The sequence below is a fragment of the Lacerta agilis genome, chromosome 17 (assembly GCF_009819535.1).
Source record: "Lacerta agilis isolate rLacAgi1 chromosome 17, rLacAgi1.pri, whole genome shotgun sequence".
Classification (NCBI taxonomy): domain Eukaryota; kingdom Metazoa; phylum Chordata; class Lepidosauria; order Squamata; family Lacertidae; genus Lacerta; species Lacerta agilis.
This window is the reverse complement of record NC_046328.1, coordinates 22,209,761-22,236,503: the sequence shown is the minus strand read 5'-3', so window position 1 is coordinate 22,236,503 and position 26,743 is coordinate 22,209,761. Positions and strand designations below refer to the sequence as shown.

General features: G+C 48.9%; 1 protein-coding gene across 1 annotated transcript; it reads left to right on the top strand.

Moving 5' to 3' along the window:
* Nucleotides 1–26,743, top strand: MAP3K11 (mitogen-activated protein kinase kinase kinase 11). Its single transcript, XM_033174641.1, is given in 11 exon segments — nucleotides 1–1,479; nucleotides 15,330–15,510; nucleotides 17,571–17,719; nucleotides 17,893–18,068; nucleotides 19,618–19,858; nucleotides 20,928–21,041; nucleotides 22,230–22,308; nucleotides 22,310–22,357; nucleotides 23,295–23,380; nucleotides 25,348–25,696; nucleotides 26,334–26,743. Coding segments are annotated over 11 exon segments (2,319 nt in total). The 5' UTR covers nucleotides 1–785; the 3' UTR covers nucleotides 26,536–26,743.

The following is a 26,743-nucleotide window of genomic DNA, read 5'->3' as shown; positions in this document are numbered from 1 at the left end:
GGCCGAGGAATTCAAACCCCTCCCCTGCCCTGCCTTCCCCGCCTCGCTCCGTCCGGCACTTCTGCCCAGGACCGAGCGAAGCGAAGGTACAAAGCCCAGGCAGGCGCGCCATCGGGGCTTCCTCCTCGACGGGACGGCTTCCTTGTGTGACGGGGGTCCTGCCTGCCCTACATCCGTCCCGGCGCCGGCTTTGAAACGGGGCTAGCGAGCGAGTACTTTCCGCGGAGCCGGGCGCCGCTTCGCCTGGAAGCTTCGAGGGGAGGGACCGGACGGGACTGGATAAGGAAGCTGATCGCGGCGCAGATCCGCTTGGAGAGCCTCGGACGGTGTTGCCTTTGGAGAAGAGCAGGCGAGACGCCAGGGTGGGGACGGGGGACGACCACCATTGCTTACATCGGATCGCGTTGGCGGGTTCGACGGGGGGCCCCTTAACGAGTTCCCCGCCCGCTTGGGAGGAAACCGGCCGTAGGGAGCGGCCCCCTGTTCTCTGCGGGAGAGGCTAGACGGGGCGGTCTTCCGACCCCTGGTGTGGGCGATGGAGAGCCTCTGACCCCTGATTCGTTGAGAGGAGTCTATAAACTCAAAAGGGCTGGCTCCTGCTTCCTTGACGGGAGGGGGTTTTGGCAGGCAGGAGTGTTCACCCCACTTCCCTGCTAAACGCCCCTGTGGCTCCCTAGATGGTCTCCTTCCTGTGGGAAGTGGCGAGGAAGGCAATGTTAGTGACCTAGATGTGGGGGGCCCTGGACCAATGAGGCCCAGAGTACCCCAAGGAGCCCCTGGGAAGCATGTTCCGGAAGGCCCCACTAGTGGCCTGGGCGCCAGGTTCGCGGAGCGGGGGTACCACGGCCTACGCCAACCCTGTCTGGACGGCGTTATTTGACTACGAGGCCGCCAGCAGCGATGAGTTGACCCTGCGGAAAGGCGACTTGGTGGAGGTGCTCTCGTGGGACGCCGCCATCTCTGGGGACGAAGGCTGGTGGGCCGGCAAAGTGAACGACCAAGTGGGCATCTTCCCTTCCAATTATGTGTCGCCCAAGACGGGGGGCTACGCGGGCCCCGGGAGCCCCCCTGAGGCCGACTTCCGGGACCTGAGGCTGGAGGAAGTGATTGGGGTTGGTGGCTTCGGGAAGGTGTACCGCGGCAGCTGGAAGGGGGAGTTGGTGGCGGTCAAGGCGGCCCGCCAAGATCCGGACGAGGACATCAGCACCACGTCGGAGAGAGTACGGCAAGAGGCCCGGCTCTTTGCCATGCTGCAGCACCCCAACATCATCGCCCTCAAAGCCGTCTGCCTCCGCGAGCCCAACTTGTGCCTGGTGATGGAATATGCAGCCGGGGGTCCCCTCAGCCGCATGCTTGCTGGCCGCAGGATCCCACCCCACATCCTCATCAACTGGGCCGTGCAAATCGCTCATGGGATGCAGTACCTGCACTGCGAAGCCATCGTGCCGGTCATCCATCGTGACCTGAAATCCAACAACAGTGAGTAGGAGTGTTGGGGTTGGTGGTGGTGGTGGTGAGGGATTTGCATATATTTGCATATATTTTGCCTGAACAAATCTAGCTTGTTGGTTAGTTCGTGTCAAAAAATGTGCATCCCCGCCTTTCAGCCTGAAATTGCTCGCGTAACGTTATCTTAAACTCAAACAGTGGAACAAAACACGAGAAAATGTAACCGAGCCATAAACTGACAAATAATGAAAAGAACGACAACCGAGGAGGGAAAATAAGAATGGAACACGGAAAATTAACTTGGAACAGTCCTGTTGAAATAATGTCATTTTTTAATGCCAGCTTAAAGATGAACAGGGAGGAGGCCAGGCGGACCTTTCTGGGAGAGAATGTCATCTTCTGGGTGCCATGTTGGAAAAGGCTCTGTCTCTTTCTCCTCCTAACCAAACGTTTGCTGTTGTGCAGAAACACGGAAAGACACCACCCTGCTTGCAGATTTGAGTGCAATACTAAAGAAAATGAGGACACTGTAAGCCAGGAACAGGGAGCATCAGGCCTGGGGGCCAAATACGGCCCCCGGGACCTCTCTGTCTGGCCCTTGAACCTCACCCAAGGCCATAGCCCTCACCAGCCCTGCTCTGTGCCATAGCTGAGTTGTTTTGCCTGGTTTGCCTGTCTTCGGACTGTGAGAAGGTGTCTTGCTTGCCTGGGTGCAGGGTGGAAATATGTGGGGGAAGGGGGAGCCATGCAATTGCCTCTGGCTTTTATGTGCCCAGAATGCAACCTACTGCACAAAGCTAAGTGTCACATGCATTGCTCTGCCTACTTTTGCATCTGGCCCCTCCCACCCCTGGCATGCAGCACCTAGAGCATTGGCCACGAAGGAATGCGACCTTAATGTGCGGGGGGGGGGGGGGACGACTTCCCCATTCCTTCCTTCAGCCTTGATAATAAATGTCAAAACTGCAATTCCAAGTTGCATCAGTTTTATGGCCTGTGCTATGTCCTTCCTAATTTATTTTAGCTTTGGGGTACACAATCCAGCAGGCGGTTTGTGCCATTGTGTAGTTCATTGTGTAGAAATATAGCTTCCCACTAGGGATTGTGCCCCACAGGGGGCAGGGAACCACGGAAAGCCTTCCTTTCAGCAATGGCGCTGATTGATCCTCACCTGTCTGGGTTTACAGGGAAGGATTCCATGGCTGAAAATGTGACTTCTGGAATGGTGTATGCTCAGAGATGGAGGGAAGATAACAATACCAACAAAGGAAGAATGGCAGACAAAGCTAATAGAATATATAGAAATGGCGAGACTGACAAACAGAATTAAGAGATCAGGATTTTTTTTTTTTTTAAAAAAAACACCATTTGAGGAAGACTGGGAAGGTTTTATTTAGAGACATATTTGTAAACATATTAAGAAGTTAACAGTGACAGAATAAATTAAGCAGTAAAAAAAATACTGATATATGAAGATGAGGAAAATAAGATAAAGGGAGAAATTAGAATATGTTGTGGGAAAGGAAGTAATAAAATTCACCATGGAAGGGACAGGAAGGGAAGTCAATATCAATTGTGTGTTTCTTTTATTGGAAATGTTGTTAGTGTTTCAAGTGTAAAATAAAAATGGGGGGGGGGAGATGAAGGAAAGAAAAGGTGACTTCTGGAACAGGTGTACTGGGAGCAAGCAGCACTCTCAAAAGAAGCCATTGATAAGGAATATGCACCGTAAATTTAAAGCACCTGTTCCCCATAGAGAATCCTGGGTATTGCAATTTAAGGGTGCTGAGAATTGTTGCTCATTGAGGGGTAAACTACAGTTCCCGGGGTTTTATTTGCTTTTAAAGTATGGTGTATATGCAGCAATAGGAACATAGGAAGCTGCTGTATAGCAAGTCAGACCATCGATCTGTCTAGCTCAGTATAGTATAGAAACATAGAATTGTAGACTTGGAAGGCACCCCAGGGGTCATCTAGTCCAACCCCATGAAGCGAAGGAATCTGCACTAGCTGGCAGCTGCTCCCCCAAGATTTCAGCCAGGGGACTCTCCCAGCCTAACAGGAGATGCTGAGGGTTTAAACGTGGGACCATCTGTGTGCAAAGCGGGCACTTGACCACAGAGCTACATCCCATCCTGAAGGGGCAAGCTGCCCAGTGGACAGGAAGGTTTTGGAAGGCACAGGAAAGGAGCCTTTAAGCCAGAATCTGGCCTGGAATCTTCCTTCAGTTCTGGGACATGAGAAGCAAGGGTGCCTCTGAGCACATCCAGAGTACTGTCCCTCCCCTCCTGCCAAGTAAACACATTTTTTCCCTCTCCCACCTGCCTTAGTTCAAGAGGTGAACTAAGGTGGAGGCAGGCATGAGAACTAGCAGGTCCAGTTTGGGAAATGAAGTTCTATCTTCCACCCTCTCACTGTTCTCCCGGAGTTTTGCCACCAGACAGCAAGCGAGCGTGACCCCAGTGACCCAAAGCTAGAAGGAAGTGACAGCAACACACACACACTCTCTCTCTCTCCCTCCCTCTCCCAGAAACTAACTCTACACTGTCGTTTCCTCTTGTGAGGGCGAGATAAATGTTTTTCTTTCCATGCAAACAAGAGCCTGATGATTTGAAGCCTTTTCCTCTCTCTCCAGGCGCTGGGCTTCCTCCAGCTGTAGATTTGGGGAGGGGAAACCACGGACAAGGAGGGGGAATTTTGTACCATACCATTGCAGCCCTCGCCCTAAGCAACTCTTGCTTGGATCCGTTTCAAAGCAAATCTTCCTGTGGCAGAAGCCCGCACCTCCCCATCGCAGATAGGCAGATGGCCAGTTGTCTCCCTTGTGCCGGTTGCAAGGCACTCTGCACATGTTCAGAGGCACATTGTCCCCTAGATGTCACGTCTTTCCAGCAGAGTACTGGTGGAAGGGTTCCTGTTTCAAAGCTGATTGGAAGATGGCTGTTTTCTTAGTCCCATCCCAACTGCCCGCCTCCGTCGGTCATATGAGAATCATGCCTTGCAGGGTTGTTTTCATTCTGGAATAATGAATTTAATTCTGGGTTAATGAATTTAATTTTGTATTAAAGAAGTTAAATCTGGGTTAAATGGGGAGCATCTGGTTGGCTACCATGGGGAACAAGACACTGGAAGAGGTGAGCCTTTGCTCTTAATCCGGCAGCTCTGCTTCTTACGCTGCGGGAACAGTACCTAGCAATTTGTTCCCTAAATTGTAGTTATTACAGTTTGCAAAATGCCCACCATTATGTCAGGCATGGTGTGAGAGGAGGACAAGCCCGTATATGGCAGGGAATGTTCACCGCGACAGGATTCCTCCAAATATAGGACTAAATGGGAGCTGCCTTTGGATGCAAAGTTGGGAAGGGAGTAGATGTTAAGCACCCATCCTGCACCTGTGTGCAAAGCACTGTCCTCGTTTCTTGGTCACTCCTGAATGTGACAGAGTGCTGCAAACTGGCATATATGCATATACTTTAGGCCCGCGGATCTTCCTGGCTCAGGGGCCTCACCTATCCTAAGAACGATTACTTCCCTCAAAGCAAGGACAAATGCTGCTGTCATCAAATTGGAGAGTCAGAAGGGACCCTGAGAATCATCTAGTCCATGGGTAGGCAAACTAAGGCCCGGTGGCTGGATCTGGCCCAGTTGTCTTCTAAATCTGGCCCACGGACAGTACGGGAATCGGCGTGTGTTTACATGAGTAGAGTGTGTGCTTTTATTTAAAATGCATCTCTGGGTTATTTGTGGGGCATAGGAATTTATTCATTCCGGCCCCCCCCCCAAAATATAGTCCGCCCCCCACCCAAGTCTGAGGGACAGTGGACCGCCCACCTGCTGAAAAAGTTTGCTGACCCCTGGGGAATATGCAGCTGTCCCATATGAAGATCAAACCTGCAACCTTGGTATTATCTGCACCACGCTCTAACCAACTGGACTATCCCATTCGTGCACAAGATAGGGAATCTTTTCAGCCTATGAGCCATTTCCTTTCTGGGGTCACATGTCCCTTGTAGGCAGGGCTGGCAGCAAAAGTGGGCGGAGCAAAAAGAATGTTAATTTTACCATTGTATAATCAGCTAGTTTCTACACACACTCAACACATTGCTCTGTATCCTCCATCAAGAAGCATGATCAGAGTTCAATGACACATTCCAGCCTGGCAAAAACACCCAAAGGAGGATGTGGAGCAGGGCCATTTCTGGATTGGTGCCAGGGCCAGACAAATCCATCTCTTTCCACCCATTTTGTCACGTTTCCACATTAATCTCTTTCTGTTTTATTTTAAAAACCAACATGAAAACTGGCATTCAAAATATGTAATTGATTTTGGTCATTATTAAGGACCAAAACATAGCTGTCAACCTTTTCCTTTTTTTGCGGGAAATTCCCTTATTATAGCATTGGGAAACAGCAGGGAGGGTTGACAGCTATGGACCAGAACAGTGTCGTGAACATTCAAAGAATCCAAATCAAATTTTATTAAACGGTCACAGACCAAATCGTCAACATTCAAAGAAGGTGAAGTTTCAAACAGCACATTTGTTCAAAAGGTGTGGAGTGGATCAGTTTCAATTGGCCAGGATCAAATCCCTCAAACTCCCCTTATTTGAAGCCCCATTACTCTGAGGTTGGGGTGAATTTGTGTGAAATTATTATTATTAATATTATTATTATTATTATTATTATTATTATTATTATTATTATTACCCTGCCTGTCTGTACACTGCCCTACATACAAATAATAAAATATATAATTTTATTTATTTATTTTATATTTTATATTATTATTTGTGGTGCTTCCAGTTTGCCCTTTACTGAAGTTGTCCTGGGTGGCTGTACATATAGCCTCTCCTAACGGGCTCAAAAAAACCTTGGCACCTACCTCTCTATAGAAGAATAAGCTACCGTAACAGAACGTAGACCGGAGCTTTCCCAACTTGTCATGGTGGTGACGCACTTTTTAGACATGCATCGTTTTGTGACACAGTAATTCAGTTTTGCTAGCAAACCAGTAATTCAGCTTTACCAGCAAGCTCTCTTTCCAGCCCACACTGAAGCCGACACGATAACGTGTCATGACACACAGTTTGGAAAGCTCTGATGTAGACAGTCGTTTTTAAGTAGTTGGAGGTGGCTTGAGAGAGAGGTTTCACTTCCTGTGATGTACACACACATGCAGACTTCTTTCTTCCTACTGTCACTTCTGATCAAACAAGTTTGCAGGGGTGGGCGGGGGGGGGTACGAAAAACTTGCCAAACCTGTTTATCACAGGTGAACATGGAAGGAGTAGGTACACCCCCCAAAACAGTGATCCCTCTTCCAAATTGCTTTCAACTCCTCTCAAAGAACAACAATTGCTTGTCTACAGGTTCTCCCTTCTTTATTCCAGGTCGTGTGTGTGTGTGTGTGTGTGTGCGCGCGCGCGTGTGTGTGTAAATTTTGTCACTCATCTCAGTATTCGACCATCTGGCAATACCTGAAAGCAGCATGAGAGTCGTCTTCAAATATCTGAAAGGCCGTCCGTCATGCAGAAGACAGAGCAGACTCAGGCCACCTTCACACCATGCTATAATACTACCTTATAGTCGTGACCTCCGTGCCAAAAAATCCTGGGAGTTGGCGTTTGTTAAGGGTGCTGAGAGCTTTTGTGGCCTTGCTAACTGTTGTTCTGGAAGTCTAGGTGTAGAGCCCTACTGTAGGTCTGGGAACGGCAGGGAAGAAGGTTTTGGCTAAAGATTAAGAGAAAGTTCCTAGTGGCATAAGCTGCCCGACAGAGAACCAGGCTGCCTTGGGAGTCTCAGGTGGGCTCTCCTTTGCAGGGGCTGTTAAATCCCAGAGCCTGAATGGCTGTCAGTCAGGGCTGTTTCACTGTAACGTCCTGCACGGAAGATCCTTCATGGAGGTCATCTTGTGCAACCTCTTGCTCCACGAAGGATCTTCAGTAGATCTCGGGGCTTGCCATTAAGCCAAACCAACACAGAGTTTTCATGTATTGATGACTTCATCAATACATGAAAACTGTGTTAGTTTGACTTAATGGCAAGCCCTGGGGAGCTGACTGTGGGGAGGGCAGTTGCTACAGTATGTTGTGAACTGCCCTGTGAGCTACGTGTGTAGGGCGGTTTACAAATTTAAATAAATAATAATAATAATAATAATAATAATAATAATAATAATAATAATAAAAAACACAGCTTGAGCCAAGGCTTGGCCCTCATCCCTGTTTTCAGTGCTCCAGTTTGCTGTTGAACATACAAAACGCTAACAGAGAGGAGAGTTTCTTTATACCCAGGCAAAGTGGCACTTGCAACTTTACACCACAATATTATAGGGGTTGGATGGCAGTGCCTCAAACACCATTCTTTATTCTCATTGCAGGAATTCCAGCCCCCTTCAGTGAATTCCCAGGGTGTCTTACTGTAAATGCAATTAAAGAGTTAGAGAAGCACCACCATTTAATGCAGCAGCTGAAAAGCAAGGGCAGGAGATAGAATTATTCTTAAAAGCTGCTGCTGTTGTTTTTAAAAGCACATCTTGTCCCCATGCAGAAGCCAAATCAGAGTCGGCGCCACCCACGCCTCCTTAAGGAGAGCATTTCACAATGCTCCTCACAGAGAAGGCCCTTTCCCCGGTCACCACCCACTGCGCTTCTGATGGCAGAGAACAGCCGGCAACGAGACCTAAAAGCAGGGACGGGGAGCTTGCGGCCCTCGGCCTGGCTTCACGTGGCCCTCAGTCTAATATCATGTGGGTGGCAGTAGCTTGGGGTTAGAGGAGAAGAGAAAGTGGGGAGTGGGAGGCAGGAACGGCCGAAGCAGATGCAACGATGGAAGGGGAGAAGGAAATCCCTGTGCAAGAAAGTAGTTCAGACCTCCGGCAAGAGAAATCTGCCCATTCCCTGGCAACCTGCCAGGCAAAGAAAGGTGGGGGTTGTAGAAATAGGCAGAGAGCGAGAGCTGGCAGTGGGAGGGTGGAAAGGGGAGCTTACCCATCCAATCCTGAGTGTTACTACTTCCCATTAAGGTAGGGGGTAGTTGCTGACAGTGTTCGAAATTAGCCAGGCGCCAGGCGCATTTTGCACCTGGTTTTCGACCACTCGCAACCAATGGAAGATGCCTGGGCGCCAGGATGGCGCCTGACATCTCTACCACCTGGGGACCATTGGATCTGGACTGTTTTTTTCACACGCTAAAACCCCATCCTGTAGAATTCTGTCAGTTAAATTTTATCTTCACAGTTGGAATGAATTTCAGGAACCAAATTGCTTTATCTGTGCAGCCTGAGCAGGAGCAGTCAGCATTAAGAAAAAGAGGTCAGAATAGGCCGATAGATATGCGGACTGTCCCTGGATCAAGTGACTTTTCTTCTTTTAAGTTCTTAAGCTAGCTCAGGGTTGTCAGCTGAACTAGCCAGATGTTTAATCAGTCACAGTGAGTCCATGAAAAAAGAAGACTTTAGAGCCGTCTTGCCCTAAAATGGCAACTAGACATTCTGTTTTGGCGACTGCAATCTTGGTTTAAGGAGTCATTTGGCGCTTGGCTTATACTGTATACCTGAGTTTCTAACACGGCGAGTCTTGGCTTGCCTGCACACTCCAGTGAGGGATCTGTGTAGGGATTCTCAACTTAGGTGTCAGCTTTTGAATTGGTGGTGGCAGCTGCTGTCACTGGTGTGCCTTCAAAGATCTTACTACTCCTCTTGTGGTGCTGGCACAGTTGTTCTCCACCCCCACCCCCCACCATGGTGAGGATCTCAGTTCTGCCTGTTCTCTCTCCTGTCCTGGAATTGTGAACCAGAACTCCCAGACAGTTGGGGAGGCCATGGAGTTGTGAAATCACGAGCAGAAAACCCCAGCATGCCAATTGTGCAATAATCACCATGGGAACTCTCTTGTATGTAAAGCAGCAGTCCTTGGTAGTAGAATCACAAGTAGGGACCCTGAGGTTGTTTATGTGCATGTGATTGAACATCCGTGTGAGAGGCAAGATTATTTCTGTGTAACATATATATCCTCCTTATGTTCCAAGTCTTTGCTCCGCTGTTGCAGACCATCCAGCTAAGGCATAAGTGTTTCTCTGTGTGCGTACTAGTTGAGGGAAGGATAATTCACTCTGTAGCTGCCCCAAGAACTCCCCCTGTATTATACTTAATAATAATATTATTTGTTCAAGGTTGTTTTCCATCTGAGCCTTATTCTGAGTAGACCTATCAGGAGGATGTGGACTCTGCTTAAAAACCTCTGTTTTTAAGCAGAGGTAGGATGGCCATCTCTCATGGATGCTATAGCTGAGATTCCTGCATTGCACGGGGTTGGACTAGATGACACTTGGGATTCCTTCCACGCTACAATTCTATGATTCCATGATTCTATGATCCCATGAAATCCATAGCCATAACTAGCTTAGGACTATTGATTCCCATGGGTCTACCCTGATGAAAACGTAGTTGTTGACGACAACCCTAGATATGTTTATTTATTACCTGTCCTTCACCATGATGTTCCAGAGTCTTAAAATCAGTTAAAACTGATATTGCAGTTCCTTGAGAACCTTGTCTTTTTGAGAGGGAGAAGAGACAAATTTCTAGTCCTTTATGCTGCCAAGTAAAAATTCAGTGGGCCACCCATGAACACAAGGTAATGTGTTGGTTAATTCGTAGGTTAATTCGTAGCACTATAGTACCACTTGAAACAGTTATGGCTTCATCATCATCATCATCATCATCATCATTTTATTTCTACCCTGCCCATCTGACTGGGTTGCCCCAGCCACTCTGGGCGGCTTCCAACTTATATAAAAACATAATAAAATATTTAAAAACTTCACTACACAGGGCTCCCTTCAGGAGTCTTCAAAAGGTTGTATAGTTACTTATCTCCTTGGCTTGGGCGGGCGGGCGGGGCGTTTGCATAACTCCATACCCTCTAACATTTCTCCGATGAAAATAGGGACATCCTAAGGAAAAGCGGGACATTCTGGGGTCAAAACAGAAACCGGGACAGCTTCTGTAAATCCGGGACTGTCCCTGGAAAACAGGGGCACTTGGAATGTCTGAAGTGTGGGTGCTGCCACACTAAAAAGATGGATTGTGGAATAAGTGTTACGTGGCACATGAATCGGTGCCAGTTCCACAGACCAAAGCGATTTGGGTGGGTATGTAGGGAGAAGAGGCGACTTATTAAGTTGTGTGTGTTTGTGTGACGGTGCTGGTAAGCAGACCTCCCTCCGGGATCTCTAGGAAGGCTGTGGATGTCGGTGGAGGGTGTGGCGTTGTTTTAAAGAGGGCTTTCCTTGCATAGGGTGTTCTTTCAAGGCAGAGGAGGGAGGGAGGGAGGGAGGGAGGGAGGGAGAGAGAGAGAGAGAGAGGAGAGAGAGAGAGAGAGAGAGAGAGAGAGAGAGTTGTTCGCCAGCCTCTCTTAAAACAATGGCCCAGTGGTTGTGGCAGAGATCTGGTCCCTTCACTTCCTCCCCAGTGGCTTCCTGCTTGCTCTGGCTCAGGCTTCCTCTCTGTCCCAGCCGACGGGGGAAGGGACAAACGTCTAGGCCTCAGAGCAGCAGCAGCTGTTGGGGGCGGGGAGGGTGCCTTCTTGGGGTACTTCTGTCGGGGGAGCCCCTTCCCTACAGCCCAATGGAACAATGGACCGATTCTCCTGCCAGCGCCACACACAATGGGGCGCTCAGTGACGCAGCGTCCCAGGGAAATGCTTGAGTCGCCTACGGGTCATGGGGCCAAAGCCCAGCCAGTACGGCAGGGCCAGGATTGCCTCACAGCCAGGGCTGTGGAAAGGGCTGGTGGGCCGTAGCTGAGGGCCAGGGCTGAGAGGGATTGATGCTCCCAACTGGTACTAAAGGAACGTGGGAGGGAGTCCTTTTGGGTGTCCCAGAGGGAGACAACCATAACCATTTCCCAGGACCTGGGAGGTTCAAAACGGTAACAGCAGTGCCTCTGATGACGTGCAGAGTGCAGTCTTGGGTCACCGTATCCTGTGCTCGTACAGCTGGATTAAGGAGACAGGCTTTTTTTCTGTTTATTGGGTGGTGTTGTTTGTATTTATAATGCTCTGCAGCATCTGTCAGTCATGAGAGTGATAGACACTAATCCGCTTATGCGTTAGGTAAGGCAGATAGATTACAATTCCAAATATGTCAGATCAGAAAGGTATGGCAAAGGCAGCTCTGTTTCAAGTAGCATCAAGGATTATTTGGTTTATTCATAACCAAAATACAGTCGTACCTTGGAAGTCGAACGCCTTGCAAGGCGAACGTTTTGGCTCCCGAACTCCGCAAACCTGGAAGTGATTGTTCCGGTTTGTGAACGTTCTTTGGAAGCCAAACGTCCGCCGTTTCCCGAACCTTGGTCCCCGAACGTTTTGGAAGTCGAATGGACTTCCAGAATGGATTCCGTTCGATGTCCGAGGTACGACTGTAGTGAAATGGACCTAAGTCTAGGTGGACGTGCACAAAGGGCTTTTGCCTGTATGTATCTGCAAGGAGGAGGGAAGGAAGAGTGTGACACCTCAGGGATAGGAGCAAACTCCTAGGGGCCAAAGTTCCTTTGCCCTCCCTCAATAAAGTGTTTGAGGGGGCCAAGCCCCCCAAAGTTGATGGGCATTGCCATTCAGATGGTGTGGGTGAGCCCCAACATGTGATTGATTATGGGGGGCCGGGCTTACCTGCTCCCCCAAAAATATTTTACTCAAGTTGGCACCCCTGGCTCAGTGGGAAGACATCTACTTGGCATACAGAAAGCTGCCATTTCAATCCCTGGCATCTCCAGTTAGGGTTTTTGAGAGCTGGACATTTTCTTTATCTCTGTCTGGCAGCCACTCAGAAAAGGCAACAGCTTTCTAACAGGCAAGCTGCACATTGTTAAATGCACGATCACATTTAATGTACCTACTTTAAAAAGGTGGGGGTAAGGAAGCCGAATTGGGGCCACAACACAAAGGGAACGGGGTTAAACCTTCTCTCTTGCCACGGTGAACACATACACATGGAAGTTGCTGTAGACGCTTCCCTCCTGGGCAAAGAGCAGCGTTCAGTGCGGTGATATTTATCAGAGTCCAGGCACAGAAGAAGGAAAAGGTTTAACAACCCTCTCCCTACCACATGCCACTGTCTAGATCCCTGACCAACATAGGCCTGATCCCCCTCCCCAAATGCCTGCTCTTAATAAAACGAAACCTGCGCACACTCAGTGTGATTATTGGTTCCTAAGATTTGCCGTCTCCTATTCCGTGTGTGCCCCATTATATATTTAACATTGCCCCCAAAACTGTTCTGGGGAAACATCCTAATAAGTAAGAGCTGTCTGGAGGCAGAACAGGCAGCCTCAGGAGGTGGTGGGCTCTCCTTCACTGAAGGTGCTTAACTAGAGACTGTCAGGGATGCTGTCTCTGGAAGATTCTTGCCCTGGGCAAGGGGTTGGGCTAGATGACCACTAGGATCCCTTCCAGCTCTGGGATTCCACTTCCACTCATATGTTGGGGGAACTTAGAGAAGAGCATTGATCAATGACTACAATCATCTAGATGCTCCTTCTGGCTCCTGGATCTCAAGTTGTATAGGTCTTTAAGGGGAATCACTACCATCTCAAATAGAGGTTTTAAAAAAAAAGTACCAAGAATTACATGTGCTTTTTCCAGCTCTGGCATGTTGCATTCCTGACAGCCAGGCATTAGTTTCTAATGACTGGTCTCAGGGCTCTAGCGTTGATCTTGGAGCATCAAACAGGTATGGTAGAGAGCCTTAAATATGAGGACTAGCAACTTTAAAATAACGCCCAAAGCCATTGGAATCCAGCAGGAAATTGAAAACACACTTGCAGCGGCAGGAGAGAAGTATGAGTTCAATCTGGACAATTCACCACTGTACTGAGCAAAATTCTTTCATCTCCTTACTTTGAAGAGTAGTGATGGGGGGGGGGTGTCAGCTTTTTGGACCATCAGGGCGTAGAGCCAGGACTCCTGGGTTCTTTTGCCTGTGAAGTTCTGAGTTGGGTTTAGTAGGTTAGAGCGGGGGAGCGTGACTGCTTCTGCCTCGCCCTGGCGCAGTTTCCATGCAGTGTGTGTGTGTGCCAAGAAGCTTGGCAGCGTGGGCAAAAGCTGCCAGCACAGGAAGCTCCTTTTGTGCCAGGGAGGTGCTGACAAGGGTGCCTTCCCAGGGAAAGATTGCCACATAGTGCAGCAATAAGAATGTCAGGAGAGCTCTGCCGGATCAGGCCCATCTAGCCCGGCATCCAGCTCTCAGATGTCTGTGGGAAGTTCACAATCAGGACCTGAGTGCAGCAGCCGTGATCCCCAGCAACCAGTATTTGGAGGCATAGTGCCCCCAATAGCATATGTAAAATATCGCCATTGTGGCTAGTAGCCAAATCATAACCCCGTAGCCACCAAAAAGGCAGTACTCCAGAATAGCAACTTAAGCTGAAAAGAATATGTGCAGCTCTGTAGACTTAACATATAGAACAAGAGAACAAGAAGAACAAATGTTTAAAGAATATTGGAAAACGTTTATTGAATATATGGGGGGGGAACTCTGTACAGCTGAAAGCGCTGGAAGCATTAAGATAAATTCAACAGTGTAAATAAGTTTTGATGGATGCAATAATGGAATACTGAATGGTTTAGTAATCAGGCATGTCCAGCTCCGAAGAGACTGTGATCTACTCCCGGTATAAAAAACCTGGCAGTGATCAACCCATTGTCATTGGATTGCACAGAGTTTTTTAGCTTCCCCCCTGTAACTTTTTGTACATGATAAGGATCCCGCGATCTACCAGGATCAGCCGGGGATCTACCGGTAGATCACGATCTACTGGTTGGACACCCCTGGTTTAGTTTTTGTAAAATATGCAGGGATTTATGATGTGCAAAATGAACCATGGAAAGAGAAGAACGAAAGTCATTGATATTTTAAGGATGTTTAAATGAGTATTTTAAATTGTAAAACAGAAAATTTAATTAAAAATTAATCTGTATATATATATACACACACAAAAACAAACAAAAAGGCAGTACGGAGGGCTGTCACAAAAGGCTGTCAGCCTTTGTAATTTAAGCTCCCTTTAAGCTGTTGCTGCTATTATTATTATTATTATTATTATTATTATTATTATTAGTACCCCGCCCATCTGACTGGGTTGCCCCAGCCACTCTGGGCTGCTTCCAGCATGTACAAAAATACTATTAAACATTAAAAACTTCCCTTTAAAAGGTTGTATGATCCACTATGTTGAAGTCCATTAACCACCTTTAACTTGCTATTTCCCCCTCTCCCAATATTTATTAAGATAATGTGCTAAAACCCAAATAGCCTTGAAAAATAAAATTGTACCCTTAACTTTCCATCCCACCAATGTTGGGTCCATGTCCTAACTCAACATTAGGACAACTAGGTCATGGGAGACTCCGGGGTTTAAGTCGTCAACACAGCCATGAAGCTCAGTGGGTAACTTTGGGCCAGTCGCTATCGCTCGTCCTGACCCACCTCACAGGGTTGTTGTGAGAGTATAAGATTGAGAGGGGAAGAAATCCGTATGCCACCTTGAGCTCTCTGGAGGAAAAAAGGTGCGCCATACAAAATTATCATCAGGATGGGGCAATGGTAGATGTCCGTGTTAATGGGAGAAAAGGTATTTTGTTACTATTTGTAACAAAAGGACTCTGAGCATATGAAGGGTGTCTTCTACTCATTCCTGATTAGCTCCTCAGATGTACATGGGGTATTTTAAGGAAAAGGCTTCCAGGTTGTAGGGAATGAGGGCCAGGGAAGCTTTGGCCCAGCAAGGCCTCTCTGATGCGTTTTCCTGGATGGAGGCCTCCAAGCCTCCTTCACTGGTTTCCCTCAGAATCCCATGTCTGCTTCTTCTCTCCCCTCAGTCCTGCTGGCGGAATACGTGGACGATGGAGATGTGAGTGGGAAGACACTGAAGATCACTGATTTTGGGCTGGCCCGCGAGTGGCACAAGACGACCAAAATGAGTGCGGCGGGCACCTACGCCTGGATGGCACCAGAGGTCATCAAAAGCTCCACCTTCTCCCGGGGCAGTGATGTCTGGAGGTGAGAGGGTGGGGTGGGCCCTGTCTAAGGTTGGATTTTGGCCTTGGAGCCCAGATGTGCAGGAAAAAACAAGGACTCTCTTGCCCTGGGACACCTCCCTTGCCAAAGCAGAACACCCTGTTTTGAAAACCGTGTCAGAGTCCCAGTTAACTAACATGCTCTTCACGTTCTTGCTCCAAGGATCCGTGGAATTCCACAGCAGGTAAAGGAAGCAAAATTCTGCATGTGTGTAAGAAAAGAGTCTCCCCTCTTACACACACACACCTTTCAGGCTGGGTTTGGAGCTTTGACAGGGAAGCAGCTCAGACTGAGGGTTTGTCTGGGAGCTGGAGGTTCCAGCCCTTTCTGGCTCTCAGCCAGGCCCTGATCCAGGCACGTGCTGACATGCACTTCCCCCTCCTCACATGCAGCTAGCCAGGCACTTTGACAGCAACTCTGAAGTTCCTGACTGCCTTGCCATCTCCTCTGGCCTTGAGGGAGACTGGAGGGTCTGAGTGACAGCCAGTTGGTGCGGGGATCCCTAACAGGTCCTCACGATCATTGGCAATGTGGGTATCTGCTATGGGGCCGGATTTGCTCCCCTTGTTCCTCCGCCAAGGACACTCCAGGTCCAGGTCTGGGCAACGCTGAACGCAGGCCGTGTATGTGTGTGTGTAAGAAAGAGGCAGACAGAAACAGGCCTCATTCACACCAAAGTGCTCTGATGCCACTTTTAAATTGTTTTGTTTCCCCCCAAAGAATCCTGGGAAAGTGGGAAGGGTGACTAGCATTTTTAGGAGACCTCTGTTCTAGAGCTACACTTCTCATAGCAGTTTACCAATGAATTCCTCTTTGTGGGGAACTCTGGGAATCTGTAGCTCAAGGAAGGGAATAGGGGCCTCCTAACAACTCTCAGCTCCCAGGATTCTTCGAGAAAAGCCGTGACTATTTAAACTGGTATCCCAGTGCTTTAAATGTGAATGTGACCACAGTGGGCATACACAGGACAGGACATTGGGTAACAAGTGACTGAAACCATTTTTCATTGCCCGGCTTGGGTGTGGTGTAAAAACCCCTTGTGAGCTTGCAGCTCGAAGTCTCGATCGCAAGCATCAGTCGTAAGTAAGCGTAAAGAGATGGGCTTAACTTTCCAGGTACATGTTTGCTTGTCGTTTTAGCCCTGCTAATTAACTGAGGGAAAAGAACCCCTGGGTGGCTTACAAATACCAACAATAAAACAGCCTTTGCCCTCAGGCTTACAAGCTAAATTGTTGATGTTGTTTTATTCTTTGTACCCCACCTATCTGACTGGGTTGCCCCCAGCCACTCTGGGCGGCTTCCAACAAATATAAAAGCATGATAAAACATCAAACATTAAAAACTTCCCCAAAAGACACTGCACAAAAGGAAAATAGATTGGGAAGAAGGAGGAAAAAGACACTAGGCACTAGTTCTAGTAATGAACAGCTGGAATAGCAGATCAACTGGAAGGGGACAGAGTGGAACCCTCTATGGATGTAGTTTCAAAATGTCTGGATAAGAATCATGAGGAGGGACTTTATAATTCCCACCCCCAATGTAATATTGGGGTAAAAATAGATATGTCTATGAATTTGGAAAACTGATAAAGAGGATAGATAATGAATTCAACAAGGGGGGACCTGAGGAAGTCAACGGGAAAATGAACTTGAGGAAAGGAAGAATATCTGGCCTACAGAAATGGGCCAGGCCTAAGCAATGACATTGAGTATGTTAATTATTGTTAAATGCGAAATGGTTATTGTCTTTCCCGGTGAGAGAGGGGAGTGAAAATCTGTTTCCCCCAGTGAGAGAGATGGAAGGATGAAAATTTAACGAAATTGTAAAGTGCTTAAAATTGTTAAAATCAATTAATTTTTTTAAAAAATATATATAATTCCCACCCCCACCCCTGCAAAGATCAGGAGAGGAGGGAAGCCCAGAGCTCCACTGTTTGGCCTGTTCTGAGAGGGCAGCAGAATATCACCCTGCAAGCAGAGATCCCGGGTGACTCAACAGCACCCTAGAATTTAGCCCTATCTCCCTTGTCCTTTTCCCTCCAGCTATGGGGTACTCCTTTGGGAGCTTCTCACTGGCGAAGTTCCGTACCGGGGCATTGATGGCCTTGCCGTGGCCTATGGGGTCGCTGTGAACAAGCTAACACTTCCTATCCCGTCCACTTGCCCAGAACCCTTTGCTCGTCTCATGGCAGGTAAGCAGGAATCAATAAAGGAGGCGGGACTTAGGGATTCCATCGTGAGATGGGACCCCCTGCAAAGAAGGTGGGAAAGGGCTGTACCGGGGAGGCTACCCATTTCTGGCACCAGTTTGACCTCTGTGTGCATTCTGTCTCCCTCCCTCTCGCTTCCCTGTTGGTCCCGCCAGAGTGCTGGGAGCAGGACCCCCACCGGCGCCCCACTTTTGCATCCATCCTGTCCCAACTGACGGTGCTGGAGACCCAAGTCCTCCATGATATGCCCCAGGAGTCCTTCCACTCCATGCAGGACGATTGGAAAGTCGAGATCCAGGACATGTTTGATGAGCTGCGTGCCAAGGAAAAGGTGAGGGGGAGGCGAGAGGAGCTGGAACGTTCATTCGGGGGCAGGACTCGGGCCTAGAATCTCGCTGTTGTACCAGAACAGAACACTTTTGAAGGCAGCCTTCGCCAACCTGGCACCCTCCAGATGTTTGGGACTACAATTCCCATCAGTCCAATGGGAGCTGTAGTTCAAAACATCCAGAGGTTAGCAAAGACTGCCTGGAGGTATCAGTCAATCCATCACTTATTTTATGATACGGTCACAGGCCTGCCAAAATAGAACAAACAGAGAATAAAAACATGATAATTAAAACATTCACTTATTTAAAACGCAATATGATACAAAGGGTAAAGCATACATATTTTAAATACCAATATGATACAAGAATAATCCATCTGCTCCCAGAATGAAGGCACAGGATATCGCCCTGAAACTGGGGCCTTGTACATGTCCCCGCATTACTGACAGATAGCGCTTCTGAAACAAACATAAAGTGTAATTAATGAGTATGAATGGGCTTTGTTCTGTTCTTTCTTTTTAGCTGGGAGGGAGGGTTGATGGCTGCCATTTTATTTCCCAGGAAGCCACAGTACGGCGCCACAGCTAGGACATTCTGGAACAATAAAATGTTGATGTCCAGGAGGAGGCAGCAGAAGACAAAGAAGGGTGAGGGTGGAGACAAAAACAAATGTGGGTAATTAAAACCAGGGGTGGGGAACTTTGGCCCTTCAGATATGACTTTACTGTAACCCCTATCATCACTGGCCATTGGCCATGGTTGCTGGGGCTCATGGGAGTTCTGGTTCAGCAATGTCTGGAGGGCGAAAGGCTCCACATCCCTGAATTAAAGGAAGGCGAATTTACTCTCTGAATTGCAAGTCAAGTGAGGGGTTTACTAATGAAAATGGGTGGGAAAGCAATTTCTGTGCACCCCTTCGCCCAGGTCAGTGGAAGGGCCCATTTGCTGACTGGGACTGATGGAAGTTGGATTCCTGGATGGGCCCTGGGAAAGGGCCGTACCTCAGTGGCCAAACACCTGCTTTTGCACACAAAAGGTCCCATTGGCCATGCTTGTCAGGGCTGCTGGGAGTTGTAGTTCAGCAACATCTGGAGGGCCAAAAATTCCCCATACCTGAACCAATGTTCTCAGTATAAGGCCATGTTCACACCATACATTCAATGCACTATGGCACTACTTTAGACAGTCCTGGCTTCCCCCAAAGAATCCCGGGAGCTGTAGTCTGTAAAGGGTTCTAAGAGTTCCCTGTGGAGAGGTATGGATTGCTAAACCACCCTGGGAATTGTAGCTCTGTGAAGGGAATAGGGGGCCTCCTAATAACTCTCAGCACACTTCACTACACGTCCCAGAATTCTTTGGGGCAAGCCATGATTGCTTAAAGTGCTTTTAAAGGTATGGTGTGAATGTGGCCTAGGTCAGGTTCTGGCCCTGCTACTTCTCATCGGAGAAAGGAAACTCTGTCGCCCGCAGGTTTCCAAAAGCCAAAATACTCACTCTCTTGCTCTGACCAGACCCACACGCGTACCTTTCCCCCACCCCCCTTCTTTGCAGGAACTGCTGAGCCGCGAGGAGGAGCTGAAGCAGGCAGCCCTGAAGCAGAAGTCCCAGGAGGAGTTCCTGCGTCAGAGGGAGCACGAGCTGGCGCAGTGGGAGCTGGAAGTCTTCGAGCGGGAGCTGAGCCTCCTCATTCAGCAGATGAACCGGGAGCGTCCCTACGTCAAGAAGCGGAAGGGGACCTTCAAGAGGAACAAGCTGAAAGGGAGGGACAGCGAGCACATCAGCATGCCACTTGGTAGGGCCCTGGGGGGGGGGGGGGTGACCAAGCAGAGGGCAAGGATTCCCGTCAAGGATGACCCCTGGTTGGAAGGGGTGTCTTGACAACAGGCCTTCTAGGAATATAGGGTTGTTGTTTGTTTGTTTGTTTGTTTGTTTGTTTGTTTGTTTGTTTATACCCTGCCTTTTCCCCTGACAAGACTCAAGGCAATTGTATCCAGTGCAAGCCCTACTTACAGTAGACCCACTGAAGTTAATAGACACGTCTAACATATTAATTTCAACCAGGGTGGATTTGATTTAAATCAAATTGATTTAAATCACTAGTCAGTAAGACTTGGTTTAAATCACAATTAAATCACTAGTCAGTAAGACTTTGTTTTAAATCTTTTTTTTTTTACAGAAAGATTCATTCTTGTTGGTATCATCTTCATATTTACAACCAGATGAAGTTTTCATTTTTGGAATAATAATAATTTTCAGAGTGGTTTTCACAGTTATATCAAAAATTACTGATTTGGTTATACATACCGTATTTTCCGGCGTATAAGACGACTGGGCTATAAGACGACCCCCAACTTTTCCAGTTTAAAATATAGAGTTTGAGATATACTCGACCGCAGATTCTCCACCCGGTGTATAAGACGACCCCTGACTTTTGAGAAGATTTTCCTGGATTAAAAAGTAGTTTTATATGCCATAATATACAGTAGACAGATAATTATGAAATTATCATGAGGTTTTCAACTGTTTATATTTGGACAACTTTTCTACTGTACTTTATTGGAAGGAGAAAAATAATCATTTCCTTAATAACAATTAAACCATTTATTTAACTAAAACAATAACATTATAGCATATGTACCCATGTTTGTTAACTGATGTGGTTAACAATTATAAAAACAAACAAACAAACCTGTTGCCAGTCCTAAGTTCAGTGATGGGGATGAAGAACCGTGAGCCAAAACTTTGGAACATTGACAGAGCCTGGATTTCTGAGCTGGCCTTTTCTAAATTAAACTCATTTTAACTATGCATTGTTACAGATGGTGCTACTGGGTAATTCATGCCCCCCCTCCTTATTTCAGATTTTAAGCATCGCATCACAGTAATGGCTTCTCCTGGATTGGATAAAAGGAAGGACTGCCTGGAGATGGGGGCAGGTGGCTCCCCTCCCTTCCAACGATTCCGAGCTATCCGATGTAAGTAACGTTTATTGGTGGTGGGGGGGGGGAAGGTGTAGAAGTGGAGCAAATGGAATCAGGAGTGTTCAGACTTCCTCTAGATAACCCCAACCAAATCCTGGCTGATTGACGGCGATTTTGGAGTGAAATGGCACCAAGTTGTGCTCCTAGTTAGGTGAGGCGCAAAGGGCTGCCAAAATGATCAAGAGATTGGAGCAACTCCCTTATAAGGAAAGGTTACAACATCTGGGGCTTTTTAGTTACAAGAAAAGGCAAGTAAGAGGGCAGGGAGACACGTTAGCGGGTGGTATAAATGATGTGAGGTGCAAAGGAAGTGGCTACAAAGACGCTTTTTCTCCCTCCCTTATAATAACTAAAATTCAGGAGCATCAAATGAAAATTGAACGTTGAAAAATCAGGGCAAACTAAAGGAAGTATTCCACTCAGTGCGTAGTTAAACCCTGGAACTCACGGCTTCAGGAGGCAGTGAGGGTCAGCAATTTGGATGTCTTTAAAGGGGATTAGACAAATTCAGGGAGGATGAGGCCATCAGCGGCTGCTAGGAACAAGGGCTATGTGCTACCTCCAGCATAATCAGTCCACCAGCGGCTGGTAATTGCAGTGGGGAAGTATGCTGTGGCTCTCAGGTCCTCCTTGTGGGCTTCCAAAGGGCATCAGTTTGGTCACTGAGCAAGCAGAATGCCAAATGGGCCTTTGGTCTGATCCAGCAAGGCTCTCGTGATATTCTTCTTATGGAACAGCTGAGCCAGGTACCTGGATTTTGTGCAAACCAATAAACTGAATCTTAGCCATGACACAACAGTTCTGTTTCAGAGAGGTGGCATATGACCAGTTCTGGATGGAGCTGTAATCCCCTGAGGGAGTGGCTTTCCCCCAAGGAACTCTGGGAGTTGTAGTTCTTTAGTTTTGCAGGGCGGGCTCCAAATTCTAACTGTTCCTAAGAGGAGGAAGCAATTATGGTTTGAGCCAGTTAAGGTTAGTGTGCAAAAGTGCCATTTAATACATGTACCCCTTTCTTTTTTATTTTATATTCTTTATTGAAAAATTAAAAATTGCGTCCACAGAGTAAGATAAGACACAAAAAAGAAGAAACAAGAAATAGTACCTATGTAGAAAACAAAACAAAAAAAGAGGATAAAGTAGGAAAAGTTGTTTATCTTTGCCCTCCCACCCCACCCTTTGCAGTGGAGCCAAGTGAAAATGATCGAAATTGGGGTCGGCAGTCGCCGCGTCGAGGGGACGAGATTTGCAACGGCCGTACCAAAGAGCTCCAGTTCCCCCAAACCATGTGAGAGCAGTACGCAGAATGGCAGGTAGGGGGCAAGCCTTTCCCTCCTCCCCCATTCCCTTGCTTGCTTTTAGGCTGAGAATGGGGATGCCTGGGTTAAAAGAAAGGACTGCAGCTCAGTGGCAGAGCACCTGCTTGGCATGCAGAAGGCCCCGGGTTCAATCCCCCAGCCTCTCCAGTTAGAAGGATCTAGTTGCAGGTGATGGTAAAGACCCTTCTCTGCCAAGACCCTGGAGGAGCGGCTGCCAGTCAAAGCAGACAATGCTGGCCTAGATGTACGAACAGGCCGACACAGCATAAGGCAGCATCGTAGGTCTTAATGACTGGAGCAAGCTGTACTGTCACGGACTGGCTGGGTGCAGAGGAGCGGTGGAAGGCACCAGCTGGGGAATCCCCAAGGGAAGAAGGCTCAGAGCCAGGGGGTTGGTGGTGGGAGGACGATGAGTGGTGAGAGGGAGAAGGAGCAGGTGGGAGGAAGAGGAGGAGGTGTCGGAAGCGGAAGAGGCAACAGGGTTTAGTGAGCAGGAAGAGGCTGTGGCAGAGAGCTGCCCAGAATTGGAGGCAGAAGCAAAGTGGGGTGAAGAGGCAGCAATGAGGCCGGGTGCTGAAGAATCCAGGGAGTCTCCCCCTCCTGCTGTGACCTCCCCCCTGGTCTCTCCAAACACAGAGAGGAATAAAGAGGGCACAGCAAAGACAGACAGGGCGAAGGAGTCTCAAGTTGCTGGGGAAGGACCAGGGGGGCGGGGGGCGGGAGAGAAGTCTTTGAGAGAGGTGGGAAGGCAGGACCTCATTCCTTGCCTCATAGAGGCAAGACGTATAGGCCTGCGCTGTTTTGATTTATTTGGCTACAGCGTTAACTTCACTGACGCCAGTGTTTATATTGCTGACTTACTCCTGACTCCGGCTCCTGACATGTACACATCCCCTGAACACGTTGCAACCCTTTCTTGTTTCCCTCACAGGAGAAGGTCGCGGCTAGAAGAAACGACGTGGTACATGGAGCCAGAGGTGCTGCCCGTTCCTGAACAGACCCAGCCCAGCCCAAATGGTGAGCACTTTTCAGGGTTTTTTTGCACTGTTCTGTCTCCTGAATTGTTTCCCCTGAGGACCTGTAGTTCAGTAATAGAGTCTGTGCTTTATGTCTGGGGTCAGGAACCTCCAGCCCACAGGCCTTTAGGGCCTACCAGGCCTTTCTCATTTTGACCCATTTTGGCCAAGCATTGCCCAACTGCCCTACACCTTGGCATTATGTCTATGACGTGAGAGGCAGGAAAAGATGCATCTGGGCCAGAGGGGAATGGCGGGTGCCGTCCTTCAGCTGGTCGTCCATGCGGGGGGAAACAGGTTGGCTGGTGTCACTGTAGGTACCAGCTGATTAGGAGATGGGCAGCCCCACCTACCTGTCAACGTGGCCTGCATACATGGGCAAGAGAGGTTCCCCATCCCTGCTTTACATGCATTTCCCGTTACCTGTTATGTCACTGGCATGTTTATACTGCCCCTGGAATAAAATGAACACCTGGCACCTGGAGTTTCCTCCTTTTATTTGCTGAGCTGCATCTGACACATAGGAGCTTCCCTGGATATAGTTTTTCCACAGCTGTTGCATGCCAACAGGACTTTCCAAACGGTGGTCTGCTGATTCACCAGTGGTCCAAGAGCTTCATTCAGGTGGTCCAATGCCATACCTGATGGGAATTAGAGCTCTCTGAGGGCTAAACTGCAACTCCCAGGTTTCTTGGAGCTATGTGCTTTAAACGTAGAATAGGAGATGACTTCAACAGTTCGCATTCTGTGGTATTTTGGGTTCCCCTTACAAATTTCTATTTTTTTTAATGGGGCACTTCAGCAAGTCTTGAGGTGTGCCCAGACCTGCTGACACTTCCCTCTTCTAGTCAGGAGGTGTCACTTTGACTACATAAGCCATGGGTAGGCAAACTAAGGCCTGGGGGCCGATCCGCCCAATCGCCTTCTAAATCCAGCCCTCGGACGATCCGGGAATCAACGTGTTTTTACATGAGTAGAATGCATGCTTTTATTTAAAATGCATCTCTGAGTTGTTTGTGGAGCATAGGAATTCGTTCATTCCTGCCCCGCCCCCCACAAAAACATAGTCCAGCCTCCACAAGGTCTGAGGGACAGTGGACCGGCCCCCTGCTAAACAAGTTTGCTGACCCCTGACATAAGCAATAGCACTCACAACCTTAACAATAGATACAGAGGGAGTGGTGTCAGCACATGCCTGTGAGAAGGGCTGTAGCTCAGTGGCAGCACTCCTGCTTTGCATGCAGAAGGCAACAGGTTCTATCCCGGGTATCTCCAGGTCAGGTTGGAACGTATGGACTGGCTGGAGGCAGAGGAGTGGTGGGAGACATCAGCTGGGGAACCCCAAAGGGAAGAAGGTTCAAGGCCAGGGAATTGGTAGTGGGATGATGATAAATGGCAAGAGGGAGAAGACAGGGGGGAGGTGTCAGAAGCTGAACGAGGCAACAGGGAACTTCATTAACATGTGACCCCAAAATTTCAGATCCTCCCCCCCAAAAAAACCTGATGCCAAGGTTTAGTGCTAGTTTTAGTACTGTTTTGTGCCGCAAACCCTGTGTTCCATGCCACCCCCCAAAAAAGTCATCAACAAATCGGGGTCACAAGTTATACCAAAAAATCCAACTTTGTCATGTTGACTTCAAGCAGGTGGCCAGAGTTTAGCATCAGTTTGTGCCGCAAACCCCGCATTTTGTGCCAGCTTACAAACGGACATTCCAACTGGGGTCACTATTAAATGACCCCAAACCAACCTTGTCCGATTGACTTCAAACCATGCCAATGGCAGTCTGCTGGTTGGTGCCCGCAAACCCCACATTTGTGCTGCCCCCCCCCAAACTGAGTGGGCTTCAGTTGGCTAAGTGGGGACTTAAATTTAGCTAAGTGCAAACTTAAGTGGGCTAAGTGGAGACTTAAGTTTGTAACCACTATGTCAGGTTGTGGCTTGACTTTCCAACTTTCTTACCCTAACAGGCAGTGTCCCAGTCGACTCCCCTGAAAACCGAAGAACCCCAGTCCCAGAACGCCCCAGTGCCCCCCGACTCATCACAGCGGGCCCTGCTTCGGGGAACAGCCTTGCTTGCTTCTCTCGGGTTGGGCCGAGAGCTTCCGTCCGCCCTCCAGGAGCCCCCGCCACCCTCCCCTCCGCAAGAGTCCACCCCCACCGTCCAGGTGGAGCTGTGCAAGGAGGAACCTCCTACAGATCTCCTCGTCGATGTGGCCTCTGGGGGCAACAGGGGGGCCTTGCCTCCTCTCTGGAGCCAGATGTCACCCAAGATCCCGAGACTTGTGGAAGGCCGCGGCAACAAAACCCAGAAATGGGGTAAGTCCTGGCAGGAGAATTTAGGAGGCTGCAGAGGGTGAGCTGGTGCAGATAAGGGCTGCAGCTCAGAGGCTGAGCAGACGCTTTGCAGACAGGCAGCCCCTGGGTCAGCCCCCAGCTAGGGCTTGGAATTGTCCCCCCGGCTGCGCCCCAGAGAACTGATACCTGTCCTTGTAGGCAAGGCTGAGCTAGATGGATCAGTGGACTTGGGCCACATTGGCACAGTTAAAGTGCTGTTATACCACTTTAAACCGTCCCGGCTTCCCCCAGGGAATTATGGGAGCAGAGTATTGTTAGAGGACCCCCTTATTCCCCTCACAGAGCTACCATTCCCAGAGTTCCCTGTGATTCTGTGAGGGGAAATAAGGGTCTTATACCAACTCTGAGCATCCTTAACAGACTACAGCTCCCAGGATTCTTTGGTGGGGTTAAAGTGTTATCGTAGCTTCCTGTCTTCGTAGGACGGAGGCCTTAGCCGAATCTCTGGGTGTTAAACCAGCGTAAAAGGCGGCGGCATAGCTGAATATAGTTTTTTTGAAGTTTCACAACCAAATTCCAGTCCCCCCCCCCGGGTTTCTTTCTGCTTGAGTTAGGGGCATCATGGCTAATGTGTGCTTATGCTCTCTGTTCCTTACAGATGGTGCTCTCCCTTCTCCTTCCTCCCCCCGCAGCCCCCGTTCCCCCCGCCCCTCCCCACACGCCAGCCTCATCTCCAGGCCCCGCCCTTCTCCTGTCCGCAGCCGCATCGACCCCTGGAGCTTTGTGTCTTCCGGGGCCCGCTCCTCCCCAGTCCAGTCCCCTCGCCTGGGGCCGCGCCAGTTCAAGCCACTGGGTCCTGAAAGGACCAATCCTTTTGCGGCTCCCGATCCCTTTGCCTGTGGGGACTTCTCAGCCCCGATGGAGCCAACAGCGCCAGCCACCCCCGACCCCTTCCTCGTCGCGTCCAGATTGGCTCCGGCGGGGCGGCTCAGCCCTTCTCCGTTGCCGCGCCAGACCCCCGGCCGCTCCCACCCGAAGAGGAGCTGCCGTGGTGGACAGCAGCTGCAT